Source organism: Dicentrarchus labrax, unplaced genomic scaffold (genome assembly GCF_905237075.1).
Source record: "Dicentrarchus labrax unplaced genomic scaffold, dlabrax2021, whole genome shotgun sequence".
Taxonomy (NCBI): Eukaryota; Metazoa; Chordata; class Actinopteri; family Moronidae; genus Dicentrarchus; species Dicentrarchus labrax.
Window position 1 is genome coordinate 22,708,489 of NW_026136720.1, and position 15,783 is coordinate 22,724,271.

General features: G+C 38.1%; 3 protein-coding genes across 9 annotated transcripts in view; 2 read left to right on the forward strand and 1 right to left on the reverse strand.

The window, feature by feature from the left end:
• The first annotated feature begins 2,994 nt into the window (after window positions 1-2,994).
• lyve1b (lymphatic vessel endothelial hyaluronic receptor 1b) lies at window positions 2,995-7,180 on the forward strand. 2 transcript variants are annotated; one of them, XM_051382931.1, is made up of 6 exons: window positions 2,995-3,129; window positions 3,716-3,878; window positions 4,589-4,728; window positions 4,886-5,293; window positions 6,086-6,164; window positions 6,578-7,180. In XM_051382931.1, the coding sequence occupies exons 1-6, from the start codon at window positions 3,045-3,047 to the stop codon at window positions 6,768-6,770; spliced, it is 1,068 nt and encodes a 355-aa protein (XP_051238891.1). In that variant the 5' UTR covers window positions 2,995-3,044; the 3' UTR covers window positions 6,771-7,180. The 2 variants fall into 2 exon arrangements, with proteins under 2 accessions (XP_051238891.1, XP_051238890.1); XM_051382930.1 differs by having other exon boundaries at window positions 2,999-3,129; window positions 3,713-3,878.
• A 370-nt stretch (window positions 7,181-7,550) lies between these two features.
• cunh12orf29 (chromosome unknown C12orf29 homolog) lies at window positions 7,551-11,706 on the forward strand. The gene is made up of 7 exons (XM_051381175.1): window positions 7,551-7,762; window positions 8,877-8,994; window positions 9,138-9,233; window positions 9,337-9,453; window positions 10,109-10,306; window positions 10,839-11,008; window positions 11,246-11,706. Exons 1-7 carry the CDS (start codon window positions 7,673-7,675, stop codon window positions 11,429-11,431), a joined length of 975 nt encoding a protein of 324 aa, XP_051237135.1. The 5' UTR covers window positions 7,551-7,672; the 3' UTR covers window positions 11,432-11,706.
• A 6-nt stretch (window positions 11,707-11,712) lies between these two features.
• cep290 (centrosomal protein 290) overlaps window positions 11,713-15,783 on the reverse strand; it is a 33,809-nt gene continuing 29,738 nt past the window's right edge. For all 6 annotated transcript variants that reach the window (XM_051381166.1, XM_051381165.1, XM_051381167.1 and 3 more), the window contains 7 exons: window positions 15,457-15,621; window positions 15,229-15,351; window positions 14,822-14,991; window positions 14,392-14,533; window positions 13,851-13,924; window positions 13,022-13,116; window positions 11,713-12,686 (listed from right to left, as the gene is read on the reverse strand). In XM_051381166.1, the coding sequence (XP_051237126.1) occupies window positions 12,442-12,686; window positions 13,022-13,116; window positions 13,851-13,924; window positions 14,392-14,533; window positions 14,822-14,991; window positions 15,229-15,351; window positions 15,457-15,621 (1,014 nt within the window). In that variant the 3' untranslated portion in view covers window positions 11,713-12,441. The remainder of the gene's footprint in view (window positions 12,687-13,021; window positions 13,117-13,850; window positions 13,925-14,391; window positions 14,534-14,821; window positions 14,992-15,228; window positions 15,352-15,456; window positions 15,622-15,783) is intronic.

Here is a 15,783-nt window from a genome sequence, read left to right on the forward strand (position 1 = left end):
TGTGAATGAAGTTCTCAGTTTCTCGTCGAGTTCACTGGGTGGATCCTATCACCAAATGAGCATCATTTATTATTCATAAAGTAACATGAGAGGGCCGGGGCAGGGCTAGTGGTTACTGAGACTCTGGAAAATGTTTGTTGCTGTTCCCTTAAAGACAAAATAGGAATTGCTACTGAAAAGTACAGAAAGCCAAAGGTGTTATTATTTAGTTGCTTCACTTTGGCATGGAGGACCACTTTTCATCATCATCAGTCTTTCCATAAACGTAGCTAAGTGGTTTTTGGGCCTAAGCCTAACCAAATCTAACCACAGAGTTAGAAGATCATATGAAGTTTGTAACGGTCATATTCAAAGATTTTAAAAGGCACTGACAAATGACATTGTCCCATCGACAAGAGCACCTCATATGGGTTGCTTTTAAAAGCAACAACAAACATCATATTTCATATTTTAGTTTTCTTCAAATAATTCATTTGTTTTTCCATAATCACAAGGAAACATATATGGCCTCCATGACCTTCCGTACAAACAGCTCTTTTGCGCTTACCCCCCTAGTCTGGCCTCCCAGACCGGCAGGGTGCTTGCTCATCCCTCATGCCACTGTTTAGGTGCCAACGAGCAAGGCACTTGAGCCCCAACTGCTGTGGTTGAGCTGCTCAGAGACAGACAGAGATGAGACTGCTGTACTGAGTAAATATGAATGCAAGTATGAATCAAGTAATTCCTAAAGATTTCCATATACAGTATGACTAAAAGAAACAGAAAAAGACGTTTACTGTAGAAACTGTATATTATTCGACAATTCTGAGAAAAAAAAGAGTCTGTAACAAGCTTTGGATCTGTGCCCTCAGAAAAAATGCTGCATGAAGGAAATTGTCACATTTTAATCACTGAATTATGCTTTTATTTCCATTGGATGAAGAATTACACTCTCCCTGTCCAGAGAAGTATGACCAATTAGCTTTTCCTCCGGCTCCTATCTGTGCTACAGCACTGTATCCCTTACAGCCCAGCCATCCAGTCATCCATGCGGCAGCCTGAGGCAGGCAGGAAGCTCCATTATTCACGCAATATTCACAGAGTCATGAAAGTAAGACGTGTTGAACTCTCTCGCCTTCTGCACCACTGTACATTAAAACTGTCAGCAGGTGTGTGTAAATACATTGGACCAACAGAAGGGATCACTCTTCATGCTCACAGGCTTCTATCACTCCCATGTTCAGGTTTCCAAATGCTGGGTTAAAGAGATTAGAAAAGCTTGTAATATTGTTAATATTTAATATTGCTTATCTTATGCTACAAATGCTTCAAAAGTTAATCAATACGTGAATAATTAAGTTGTAAAAATTGTATAGAACCCTTTCATAAAAGTCCCTCTGAAACCTCAAATTTTGTTCATTAAACAAACGAGGTAAGACTATATCTGTGAGCTTTTGAGGTACTGGCACAGTAGGTGGAGCTACTTTCTGTTGGATAGAGCCCCATTAGCTGTTTCCAGTCTTTATACTAAGCTAAGCTAACTGGTTGCTGACAGTAGCTTCATATTTAGCCAGCAGATATGAAAGTGGTATCGATCTTCTAGCCTGACTTTGGTCAAGAAAACAAATATCATGTCAAACTATTGATTTAAAACTAAAGGCGTCCCCTCTAAGGCGGGGTTTCAACATGATGTATAGGCAGAGGAAACTCCTTCAGACCCTTTCCCTTTATATAGAGCTTCAATCTATTACCTGTTAATTTATTTTAGAATTAAAAGTAATCAGACAAATAAAGGCCAAAAGCCCCAAGATATGACAAAATAAAAATGTATCAGATTCCAATGAATAATCCTGTGGTCAGTGGAGCGCTGGAGCAATTGCCCATGTTGCCCTGTTGCTACTGGAGGCTTGCTCATTCTGCATACTAAATGAGCTGAATGAGTCAAAACATGACTCATTTCACTGTAACCTGAGCTAAGCAAGACAGATTGTTTGCTGTAATCATCAGCTGTCTACTACACAGGAAGGAACACATGAATTACTTTTGTGAAATGCAAAACATTGCAAAATGTCAGTGTCCCTTTAACCCTACTGTTATATTGGGGCCCCAGAGACTTCTGGCCCTCTTTAACACCTTCACATTTCATGGCTGTCCTAATTTTATAAGAATTGCTTCATAAACATGAACTGATGAACACGTTTCTACTCTGAAAAAGCTGACAGTGGCTACTTTTTACACAGGATGGGTGAATTTGTTCATACATAGCGCATACACACATTGGGAATATGGGTAAAGTCAAATAAAAAAAAAAATGTTCAGGGAAATTATTATTAATAATAAATAAACTGTTGTTGTTAGTTGTAGTAGTAGTAGTAGAAGTAGCAATAGTAATTTTTGTAGTAGTAGTAGTAGTAGTAGTATTAAACCTATAGCATTGGGCTCTGTAGGACCCCTATAAATTAATGTGGTGCATCAGAAAATGTTAGAACAGAAGAGCTGTTGACTAATGGTAGAAGAGTACAAGCGAATAGAAATACAAACAGAAAAAAGAAAAGACACAAGCAGGGACAATCCCACATTGTGTCTGGAAGTTCCCTTTCCGACCAGCCTGTCAGAGTAAACACACCTCTGGAAGATAAATGCTGACAAAGCGGAAAAAATACAAACCACTGACAAACTTTAACAAAAAAAAAACCTTTTTCAAACATATTGCTTTATCCATATTTGGCAGAGAAAGCACCAGTTTGAAGAACGTGACCTGCCTTCCTTCTTTAATATTTCCTGGAAATCCTCAATTTATAAAATAGCTCTGTGTTAAATATACTGTATGTGACATATATCTGTGATTTGGTAAACCATCCAACATCTGGATCAAACAGAGTTATTGTCAAGGTCTTTCTCCTATATGTTGTCCTATGCTCTGTGTTATCTCATAAAGGGGCATCAAGCAGATTTGACCTCTGTTTCCTGTTTCCTCATCCCATCTATATCACATTTGTTCCCTTTGCGTCTGCTTTATTTGGTTCTTCACTTTCAACCACTTCAGTGTATGTATTTTAGAAAACATGGCAAGATTTGGGTTTTTTACTCAGTTCTTACTTTTGTCCTTTGCAGCTTTTTTGTTGGTCTCTGATTCCAGTCTTATTAAAGGTAAGCTGTTTGTTTCTGACGTAGGTGCACCATTTAGACCAAATACAGGAACATTTATTCTATTTACAATTGTTTATTTTGTAAGTACATTTGAAGTCATGAATGTTGGCTATAACATTGAAAAACAGTTTTCAGATGTTTCCCGAAGACGGTGAAAGGAATATTTTCAGGACTCTCTGGCTCTAACTTCTGCACCCTTTTTTGCTTTTCATGTGACCATCCAAATTAATTCTAATAGTAGTCAGATATAAGCGTCAAGAATACATCAAATCATCCAATATTGTAATGAGTTAAAAGTGGAAATATTATGTTTTGTTGTTGTTTTTGTACCCAGAGAAGTTTCAGTATATAGTACAGTGTATAATGTAGGTTAAAGTGATCTAACTGAAATATTTAACACAAATAATAGGGTTTTTAAAAGGACAGTAACTCTTTTATAAACTGTAACTTTGACAGATGTAATGGTAAGTTTCATATTTAGTCCAGAATGAATATGTTTGTTAGTAGCAGAACTCTTGATCAGCTCGCAACGTGCTGATGGGGCTGAATGCTTTTTGAAGTGTGTATTTTTACAAAATGTCAGCAGTGCCTCAGAGTCAAAGGGCTGCTGGAGTGTTTCTGCTTATTGAAGGAGAAGAATACACCTTCAACTTCACTGCTGCCAGAGATGCCTGCCTATTTCTGAACGTCACCATGGCGACCAGAGCCCAGATGGAACGAGCATTGCAGCATGGACTGGAGACATGCAAGTAGGCTGAAAGCATGTGGTGACTGTTCTGGTGGGGTAGGATACCTGTTGTGCAGTGTCTGTTTCTGCTGACAGGTTTTAAATGGTAAAAAATGTCCAATATTAATCAATTATGCTTATGTTGATTTGTTGTTATTGAACCCTGTGCATCATATCAGGCCCACCAATACCAGCCGATTTCTGATTTGAACTTTTCTGAAGAGCCGGTGTGGCTGTTGCAATCTTGGCAATCCTTGACTTTGCCCATTCTGCAGCCAGACTCAAGTGGCCGTTCAAGGAACTGCAATTTTTGTTATATCCGTGTTGGCTTCATTTGCCAGCCATGGAGATTGCAGCTTGGTTGCTGTTCTCTCCGCTCCTTGACGATTGTATTTTTATCCAATGCGTTTTCCTCCCTAGTAAAAACCTGATGCCTATTATTACCCACAATGCAACTTGACCCTCAACAGTTCAGTTGGAGATTTGGGTGTGTTATGCTAGTAATGACTAACCTAGCCTCCAGCTGTTAGTCATAAGGCTACATACTTGAGGCAGTTGATAAAATTTTGTGCAGCTCCCTCTAAAGCCACAAAAGCTTTTGTGCGTTTTTCACACATGCAGTAATACTTCACAAGACCTGTAAAGTAATGGTCTACACACTCATTACAAACTAAGGTGAACCAATTTTTTATCCATTAATCTTATTATCAGCACTATTTACTATTTTAACAGATTTGGCTGGACAGCTGAAAAGATTGCAATTATTCCACGACTTACATCTGATGTAAAATGCGGAATGGGCAAAATTGGAGTGGTGACATGGCATGCAAGTGCAACAAAACCGTTTGGTGTCTTCTGCTTCAATGCCTCAGGTACAATTTATTAATTCATTAATTGAATGTATACTGTGCATTCCCTTGTACACTCTACAATTGTAATACTCAATAATTTATATAAAAATGTACCAAGGTGTATTCTGAGCATCCTCTAAATGAATAAATATTAACCTGTTTTACTCACCACTTGCAGATTTAGAAGGAACTCCAAACAGATCAACAACCAGCCCACAAAGCTCAATATTCTCGACCACTCGGACAACACTGACCCGAACCTCAACGCCTGCCACACCTCTGCTCAAATCAACAACCAAGGCTCCACCTTCAACACAGCCAACAACAACAAAAGTCCCTGAGAAGACATCTTTCATTTCAACTTCTTCTGTCCTAGTCAAGAGAACACAGTCAACCAGGATTTCCTCCACCTTCACAGCTCCTAAGACTTTCTCCACCCATCCTACTTCTCTTTCTCACCGGATCACCTCAAAGCCCACCGTCATCAGTTATGCCTTTTCTACTTCTGCTCATGTCTCTAATTTCCCTGTTTCCTCTGAGTTAGTGATGCCAACATCGGTGAGCCCCGTAAAACCGCCTCTAGGAGGTAGGCCCCTGTCTTCTTCTTTATTTTTAGATTTTCCTGTTTTCCAAAAATGGGGCAAAATTATCAATTCTAAGTAGCCTTTTTATTATTTTTTGACAAGTAGTGATCAATTTGAGTGACACATATGGGTGATTTTATGTTTATCAAAATCATAGTTGCTTATAATCCAATGTGATATTGTTCAAATTTTCTGCAACTCTCGAAAAGTAACTGTATTAACAAAAAGTACATTTTCCTGTTTTACCAGAATTAAAATATATGCCTTAAAGCTGCATTAATCAAATCTTAGCCACTAGGGGGCAGAAAAACACCACAAAAGCTGAAATATATTCACAAAAAAGTGAGTGTAAACCTTTAAAAGTTTGATTTAAATAGCCTACTATGTCTGAATTGGATTGAGGCCATTACCAATTCATGTAAAAACACACTAAAACTAAACAAAACACAAAATACCAATAGAAAGTCTTAATAAGGTTTTAGACTATAATAAATATTGATCAAGATAGATTGTGGTAGGTGGTGGAATTACTATGGTCAGCAACCAACTATCATAATAACAAGTTTTGCCACATGTAAATATATTTTTTCATGTTATTTTTAGTAGTTTTATGTGTATCATTGGTATCATTTGTGCCCAATGGAGAAGAAATCACACAATTAAATACAGGATAACATGGATGAATTTGTTGAATTTTGTTGATGAATTCAATTTGGATTTGAATTGGTTGCATGTAGCAACATAATATAAAGAAATTGTGGTAATCATTCCTAATTCTTTTGTTTATTTTCCAGACGTACCAACAGCACTCATCATTTTTGGCATCATCCTTCTGCTCCTAACAGCAGCAGGCGTTGTGTGGTATTACAAACTGTGAGTCATACTGTCAGATGTCCTGCATTGCTTAAACCACAGAAGCATATTTCTCCTTGGAAAAAAACATGTATAATAATGAATAAAAAGAATTATAATTTGATTTCATCTTGGAGGAGAGAGATAGTTTGAAACCATGAATGGCTCTTCTGTCTCTGTAGAGCTTTATTGTCATCAATTGTGACTGACTAGAAGCAACTCAAGCACTGCTATGTTTAGTTCTTAATACACAAGCTTCATACTCATACTTACTCCATGTGTACAACTTTTATTATGTAGCTGTTGCAAGAGGCAGTTTACAAACGGATACCAGAGAGAATGATCTTAGGACCTAATTTCTAATGAATTGAATATGCTTATCCATGTGTATTGTGTTTCTAATATGATTTTTTCCCCCTCTCCTTTTGGAAAAGGAATATTTTCACCTTTTGGCCTCAGGGGCAGCAGAAGGACGACATAGAGACAGAGATGTGGAAGCACACTGACAGTGAGATGGACCTGCACTGTCAACATGAAGATGATGAAGAAGAAGAATTAGACAGGAAGTACTCCAGTGATATCACGCTGTGTGTGAATCCAGACATGAAGACAAACTCGTCAGAGTAGCTTTACGATTTATATGTGGATTTTTTTCTAAAGTGGATTGAATGAATTACAACTGCAGTGTTACCTGATAACAGCATTTTCTCCTTACTTACTGAGGAGATTAAAATAGCATCAGTTATTCAGTTGCATGATCATATGCCTCCTAAATATCTTGTTTATTATTTTGAAGACTGAGGTTTGTCAGCAGTACAATTCACTGTTTTTTTTTTATCATTGGTTAATTATAATTAGCCTACTTGATTAGTACCATTAGAAAACACCATATAAAGCATTTGATTACATTGAAAATCGTTTCTGTAATGAGTTTTTAAATGTTGAATGGATTTAAAAAAATACATTTTATTTTTTGTTTAGCTACTCTTTTGCCACGGACTTGAGCAGACTGCAATAAAGAGAACATCAACGCACAACACATGGGACTGTTGTGATGAATATAAATTTACATTTTAATATGTAACTCTTTACTGTCCAAAATACAGCTTTGTCCAAATATCAGTGAAATCCTAAAAAATGTGAGTTTTTAACAAGATGTTTTAAAAAGGAAGCTCAGTAGTCAGTCAATAATTTCACTGTACAATTACATTAATATTTCAATAATATTTAAAAGTTAAGTTAAGCATTCTGTGTTAATATAGGCCAGTTCTCCTGCTGTGTTGGACATGATTACTGCATTTGTCTTGAGTTGAGTTAATAAATCCATCCACACAGCACAGTGGCGCTAATGAGCCATTCATTGTTTCCCAACCGACAAAAAAAAAAACACACAGAAGAAGAAGAAGGAGACGGTCACGTGAGGAGCCATCCACATCCACGCTGAAACCTCCATGGCTGAAACACCGTCAGCGCTGTTTACTGCTCTGCTCGGCGATAACGTTGGACAGAAAACATAAATATATACAAAAATGCGCCGTCTGGGCTCAGTTCAGCAGAAGATAGTGTGTGTCTTTGTGACGGAGGTGAAGGAAGAACAGTCTAGAAAACGAGACTGTCAGGTGAGTGCAGCTGCAGACACAGCAGACTGATGATGATGATGATGATGGCGGCGAGCAGTAACGACCAGCTGCACTGTAACTCAGAGTATGTGGGTCCTTTCTATCCTGCCGCTGATGGCTTCAACGGTGACGCATTTTTCTCTCGGCCGTCATGAAGCTGTGGCTCATTGTTCTCTGTCTCTGAGGGGGATTGTGCTGCTGCTGCTGCAGTTGTTGTACCAAATATAAAAGATGAATAAAAATATATCCAAAATCCCAAATAGACACAGTGGCACGGATATAAAGCAGGTTAACAGTAAGGTGCTAAAATGTGAAAATAAGTGAGGACTCTGGCACACAGCGTTGTTGATGAGATGGACATAAACTACTGTGTACTAACAGTTGTAAACAGACAGTAGTGCAAAGGATGCTGAAATGTTTATTTACATGCAGCTTTCTTGGCATGTTGTGGTTTGGTGGATAAGGCAGTACACACAGTATATGCAGTGTACACAGCATGGGCAGATGTGTTTGAATGATTGTATTTGTGAAACTGAATTTCAACAGTAAAAACAATAAATAATAAAAAGTTTAAAAGCAGCAAATCCTCACATTTGAAAAGCTGGAAGCAGCAAATATTAATAATTAACATACAATTAATACAATTATCAAAAGCGTTTCAAAAGATTCTCTTGACTGACTAATTGATCAAAATAATCACTGAAAATAATAATAATCACCAGCCAATACATATTTTTTGACTTATTAATAATATGTATGTATGTATTTTGTTTTAAGAGTAACATGAAGGGAAGTACAACCTGAATTTAATTACACAACCCTGTGTTGTAAACTGACAATTAAATTACTGTGTATCCTTGTAAAATGTCTGATGTGTCAGTGTAGTGCCATTAGTTGCCACAGGGTAAAAGTTATGAAACATCCCCACTACTATATAATAATGTACAATATGAGGACGGTTTATCTGTAAATATTGTGCATTTTCGTGCCTCTTTAATATATTTTTCACTAATGTTAAGATGAATGGATATATGAATAACAATGGCAATGTATTTTTTGTTGTTTTTTGTTTCTCTTAAGTCTATAATAGTGAACCATCTGTGTGTCTCTCCAGGTGTTTCAGGTTGCTGCCACAGAAAACGTGAACCCCATCGCTCTGGAAGCCAACGTTGATTGCGCGCTCGCCACAGAAAAACTGGATGGCACTTGCTGTTATGTTGCAGTTTATAAAGGTGGGTATCCGTGGCCCCAGTATGCTACATCTTTTATCATGTAAAAATACACCAAAGATACTATTTCAAACTCGACAGATGTGAGGAGTTGCTGCCTTTTCTGCTTTATATTGGAAATATGGTGGTTTATTTTTTTTCTGCAGGGCAACCTTACCTCTGGGCTCGACTCGACAGGAAACCCAACAAACAGGCAGAGAAGAGGTTCAAAAAGTATCAGCATTCTCACAGGACCTGTAAAGGTATCTTAGCTTCAGTTAATTAAGTACATGTAAATACGAATGTTGGGGAACAGTTGCTTTATTTCTACTGGGAGGTTGGACCAGTGTCACTGTTCTCTCTTAGGTTTCACGTGGAACGTAGAGGAAGATTTTAAGACGGTGCCAGAGACGTGGATCCCAGCCCACAGAGTCAAACACCACAATGGCCACCCAGTGCCCGATGAGCATGGACACATTCCAGGTGCCAAAGTGAAACCATTAATCTTCAAGTAAAATAAATCCTAAAATAATCTTTTAAATCATTTAGACGTGGCCAGCAGGTAGTTGCTTCACAGAGCCTTTACTGCATATGTGCCGCTGCAGGCCCCATCTGCTTCATGGTAGACCACATCTAAAGTGGTCATTATGGTGTACCAGCGCGGGACATAAACATCCCAAACAGCAACACCATTAAAGATAATAGTTGTGTGTAATGTTCGTAAAAGACAAAGACCTCACCCTGCAGCCCAGAACAGAATAAACAGATAGAGAAAATGTTACGAGAAGCTCTCAGTTTGCAGTCTGAGTATCAGAGTATCAACACAAATACAGTTACATGTATGAGGGAGCTCATAACTGTGTGTGTTTATGCAGAGATACAGAGTACACAAGATAGTACAGACAGTAAAATTACAACAAATCCCAGCACTGGCTTATGTTGAATTTGCTTTGAAATTATCTCAAAGATGTCTCAAGTTTGGTACACATAGATGAAATAATGAGACCTGCGTCCCTGGATTCCATTCAGGAAGTCAACCAGTTACATTTCTGATGTAGAAGATGGTGGAAATGCTTTTTCTGTCAGTGTGCATGATGCTGCCTGCAGAAATGGTGATTTGGTTCCCGTGAATGTTCAGGCTGGGTTCCAGTGGAGAAGGACAACAAGCAGTACTGCTGGCACTCCTCTGTGGTGGATTATGAAGTCCGGGCGGCTCTCGTTCTCAGGCCCAGCGCCGACAATGAGGACGGGCTAGAAATTGCAGCGGTCCCGTTGGCCGACCTCCTGGAGCAAACACTGGAGCTCATTGGAACCAACGTCAACGGAAACCCTTATGGTAATGTGAGATTGCATTTTTCCTTTCAATGATCATTTGAAGTTGTGTCTGGGCAGCAAATAGTTAACACAACCTTATGTTTGTCAATTTCAACAATACAAGTTGCTTAAAAATGGTTATGTTGTTTTTTTTAATCTAGTTTATTTTCTCCTGTTGACAGTATTCATCATATCTATATTTTTCTGAGACAATAATCAGAGGTGCTCTGAAGAGTTGTTTTTATAAACATATGAACAAAACACATTGTGTGTCAAATGCATTTCCTTCCTCACAAACATTTCACAAAGAAGCTAGCAGTTTTCCTCTTCCCTACCTTTGTTGGTACATTGCTACGTTTCTTTGCATGTTACTGCCACTGGTCGACAATGATAACAGAATAATGCAGTCATCAGCAATGTGTATTGCATCCATGTGCACAATTAAATCAAAACTTATCAGGACATATTAGGGAAAAAAGGATACTAAAATATATAATTACCATAATAAATAATAAAAACTGTTTATTTGTAACAAAGTTTTATTGTCCTAACAGGATTGGGGAGTAAGAAGCAGCCTGTCCACTGCCTGGTGTCACACGGGAGCATTCAAATCAGTAACCCTCCACCAGTGGACTTCCAGCGGCTGTGCTCCTGGTTCCAGGAAAGTCCAGAGGGCCGGGTTGAGGGAATTGTCTGGCACTGCAACAACGGCACACTCTTTAAGGTAAGAAAAGTTAACACACAGTGTGCAAATTCTACTTGATGACTGATTAAATAAAAAAACTATTAGTTACACAAGTGAGTGTTTGTTTGACATACAGTACAGCAATCCATAGACAGACTTCTTACTTGGAAAATAGTTTTCTTAATATTATTTAAATTAAAAATGTTTTTTGAATTCCAAACTTTACAGTATTAAACGCATGAAATTACTATTATGATATTACTATTATGTCCATAGGTCCATCGTCATCACCTGGGACTGAAGTGGCCAGACGGGGAAACCTCCCTGGGTGACAGGTCGGTGGTCGTTCATGTTGATGGGACGGTTAATGAATACAACAACAGCAAGGACTTGTTCACATCCTTCTCCAGACTAAATGGACACCATATCAGCCGACTGAAGGACATCCAGTTTGACTCGTAAACAGCCAGAGAACCACAAACATTCCTTTTGTTTTTTTAAGCTGCTGCTGTGACGCTGTAAGGATTTAGCACTTTGGTGATAGCTGCCAGATGTGTTCAGCAGTAATTCCAGATGAGTACAGAGTGTATTACAGCCTGGAGACATTGCTTTGCAGAAATGTGTAAAAATGACCAACTGAAGTTGTTAAAAGATTAAACTACTGTAAATACTGTATGTTACAGCTGAAGGAAGACAAGTGTGAAATTCTTTTCTATAAAACTTAATGAATCCGAAAAGCTTGATTAATATGAAAGCTGCTTTATTGACAAATACATAGAAGCACAGTGTGTCAGAAATGTACAAATATAAAGAAATAAATATGCAACATAATGAGTTACATCACCAAAGCCAGGGTTTAGTATGAACAATAAACAGCTGCCTTATGGAAGAAAGTAAGAGTTACATCAGTTCACTGACAGACGGTCAACTTTACTCTTAGTTCCTGTAAAGAGACATTTTCTAGCAAAGTAAAGCTATTTGCTTGAGAATTGGCAACATTCTGATTGAAATCAGGAACTATCAAAGAATAAATGGCAAAAAATAAGTAAACAAGGATACAGTCTGATATTAGTGTACATATAAAAAATAATAAACCTCCTATAAACAAGTTTGTAATAAATTAATCTTACATTCTAGGGTGGATAAAGGCTCTCTAAAAATCACTGTCATTTTAGAAAAATAAACGTCAGTCCATAAATAACTACTGTCTTCACCAGCCACAACAAACATAATTATTGACTATTGGCCCTGAAATTCCCCGTCGTAGCATCTCTGCCGATCAGACAGTTTTCACTACTCACTACCAACATTGTATTGAACGTTGATACCCAGCCCCACAGATCTAAATAGGAATGTACCTGCAGAGGTAATAGAGACAATAATGTCCACTTTTAAGGACCGACAAGCATAGAATGACATTCAGGTGTAGTTTTAACAGTCCTGGCTTCATTAAAAGGCACAGTAACCCTGAGCTAACTGATGGACGAGCTTGGCAGTTCAACCTTTACACCAAACTGATCGCACACCTTCTTGAGCTGTTCCTCCAGCAGAATGTTCTTCTTGACCTCTAAATTGTAATTATATTTCAAATCTTCAATCTCTTCAAAAAATGTCGGGTCGAAGCTCTCCAGTTCTTTCTTCAGCTTTTTAACCTCAGTTTGAAGTCTAGTTTTCTCCGTTTCGGCTGCGTGCAGAAGGTTTTTGAGCTTCCCGTAGTCTGAGAATACAACGAGAGAGACGACTGAGGTGACAGTTTACATCTCGTATATTAAGCTGAGTAGTCTGGTTAATTAGACTGAGACTCAATTACGTATACACAAAAACACGTCGCATATTTTGATATTAAAATTAAAATAAAATAGAAAATCATGGCTCTTCAGTGTCAGGTTACAATCATAAGTATGTGGCATGCTTTGCTTGGACTTGGCATGCTTCTTTTTTTACTTGATAACAAAATTAAAAAAACTAAAATATAAAAACACTACTACAAAAGCCAAATAAATCATGCAGCTTAGTTCATTAAAGAAACAGTAGTGTGTTTGGAAGTCTTACCTAGTTTAGAAGATGTCTCACCATAACGCTCACTGTACTCGTTCAGCTTTTGTTTCAGCTCTGTGTTCTCCCTCTGCAGCTCAGTGTTCACCAATCTGAAGGTAAACATACAAGATCAGGATGGGAGGTATTGCTGTCCACCATCTAAGCATTGATAAACCTTGTAGTTTTGCTTACACTAATTTGAATCAGACTGTTGCTTGATAAACACTTCCAATCATTGTGACTTACAGAGCATTCAAGGTAAATTTCTCCTTGAGGTCATGCAGTATATTATGATTGGCTTGGCAATAAATCAATATTGTTATTTTTCATCTCAGTGGAATTATATTGTGATGACGTCTAAACTGAAGACGAATGAAGCAAACTGCAATATACAGCTGACAGAACCACTACGGTATTTTAACACATATTTTATGTATTTTAACGCTTTGCTTAATGCAATACATAACAGTGTATGTTATGTACTGCATATGTATAAAACCCTGCATTTAAAATCTACTTGATTATACTGTGTGTGTTTGTGCATTTCTTTGCCATATTGTGATATATATGGATACCCTATGCACACAGTGTGATTTTGTTCTCACTGGAACAAGCTGCTTCTGATTTTTAATGAATTATACAAATAATAATAACAGCAACTATTTTAACTTGCTCCCGCAATTTCATTACAAAAAATGGCCTTTAAACATCGCCACATGCGTTGCAATTTTTGAGAAAAGCTGCTGTTAAATGGCCACAACAATCCCTGCCAAATCCTGGAGGGCCTGATTATATTACTGTATTATCTCTATTAAGTACTGACAGTGCACACAGTTTGACAAACCTCATTGACTGCAGCTCCTTGGTTAGTCCTCCTCCTGTCTTTGCAGCGGTAGGAAATCTTTTCAACATGTCAACCTAAGAAATGACAAACCCATAATTACAATTTAAATACATTTATACAGCACATTTTATATTGACTACTCTTCTGTCACAAACACAAGCTGTACAGTAAGACCAGCTATACAATGGAAATGCCAGACTTTAAAGTAAAATATTTCCTTTTAACCACCAATTTTACTCGTCAAGGTCAATGGACTCCTATGACTAGTAGATTGACTTCAGTTGGATAATCAGGGTTATCTCAGCGTGGACTTGGAGGCTTTAAATTTGAAAAGAAAGCCTGTGTGACAAACTGGGGTTGTGGAGTTTGACAGATGTGGGTAACCCTCTTGAAATGACATGATTGAACAAAGCACTTATAAACCCATTAGTCGTTACTGTTAGAGCACTGACACTTGTAAAAACCGGACAAAATGTAACATAAATAGTTACATACCATAATTATACCTTTAAAATCAAAGTGTAAAAATCTGTTTCAGTACCTGATCTTCAAGTTGCCGAACATTTATCTGAGCTCTCTCCTCCCGCTCTTTGACCTCCTTCAGCTGCTGTTTGAGCTCAGTGAGATTGGAGGTCTTCTGGGAGAGCTCTTTCTCAAGCTCATTCATCTTGTTCTCAAACATTCTGCGGATGGAAGTTAAACAGCCACTGGCTCACACTCTGTACACTGTACTTGTACCCTGGAGCTACTACATGTGGTAAAGGTTTTGAATTCAGCCACCTGTGAAAGCCTGAGTAGCAAGGAGGTAATGGAGACTGGGTTCTTCGTGCCTGTCCTGAATTTCTTTCTACTGTAGGTTCATACTGATTTAACCTATGGTACACCCATCCATTGAAGCTCAGAAAGCTTTTAAACTTTAAATCCACTAAAATAAGACCCTAACGGATCTGAAAAAACAACAATTTGCTGACCTCGTCACCACAGATGCCTTCCAGGCCTTACTGTCCGCTCGTTCTGTGATGGGTCTGGATAGAGCTGCCCGCAGTCTGTGCTTGGTTTCTTCCAGCTCTGCCTCGAGCTTCTCATTCGTCACCTCCAGACTCGTCTTGGTCACTCTCAGCCTCTCTGCAGCTTCAATTTCCTGTCACAATATGAAACATGCATAAGCAGGTGGGAGAACAGAGATGAAAACGTGTTCAGAAGGTGTTATTTTAAGAGACATCCAGGTAAAAAAGGAAAAGCCTTTAGAATACAGAATCAAAATCTTGAAAGTGTTCTCTGAATCTAGTGACTAAATACCAATTTTTATTACAATGTCTGTCTTCAGAAAGTGCTTTTGAACATTTCAGTTTTATTGTGGACAAAGATATGTTGTTACCCTTTTGTTCTCCTTGCGTAGACGTTCATTTTCCATGACTATTTTCTCCAGTCCTTTAGTTTTAGATTCAAGTTTGGAAGTCAGCTCAGCTTCACTTTGACTCTTCAGTTTCTCATAGTCAGCCTAGATAAAAAAAAAACCAATCAGTTAATGTCAGCTGTAGTAACAGCCTTAAACTTGTAACTTAAACTTGTTCGACAGAATGTATATGACAATGTGGTCAACGACCTTTAGTTTTACGTTTTCTTGCTCCAAGGCAGCAACCTTTTCTTGATTTGTAGGTGCACTGGATTTCTTTAGCGTCTCATTTTCCCTCTGCACCCTCTCCACCACCCTCTTCATCAACCCAATGGTCTTCTCAAGTTCAGGTACTGTTTTACCGCTGTGGCCAGCCTGAAGAGGAACACATTCATTATCATGATCTACTAGAACAAGAGTTTGGTGAATTCAATTTCTTTTCGTGCTTTCTATTGCTTTATTAGATAGTAGCAGCTGAAGAGCGACAGGAATTGAAGTTGGTTATGGTAAGGACACTTAAAGGAGCCTTTATACATG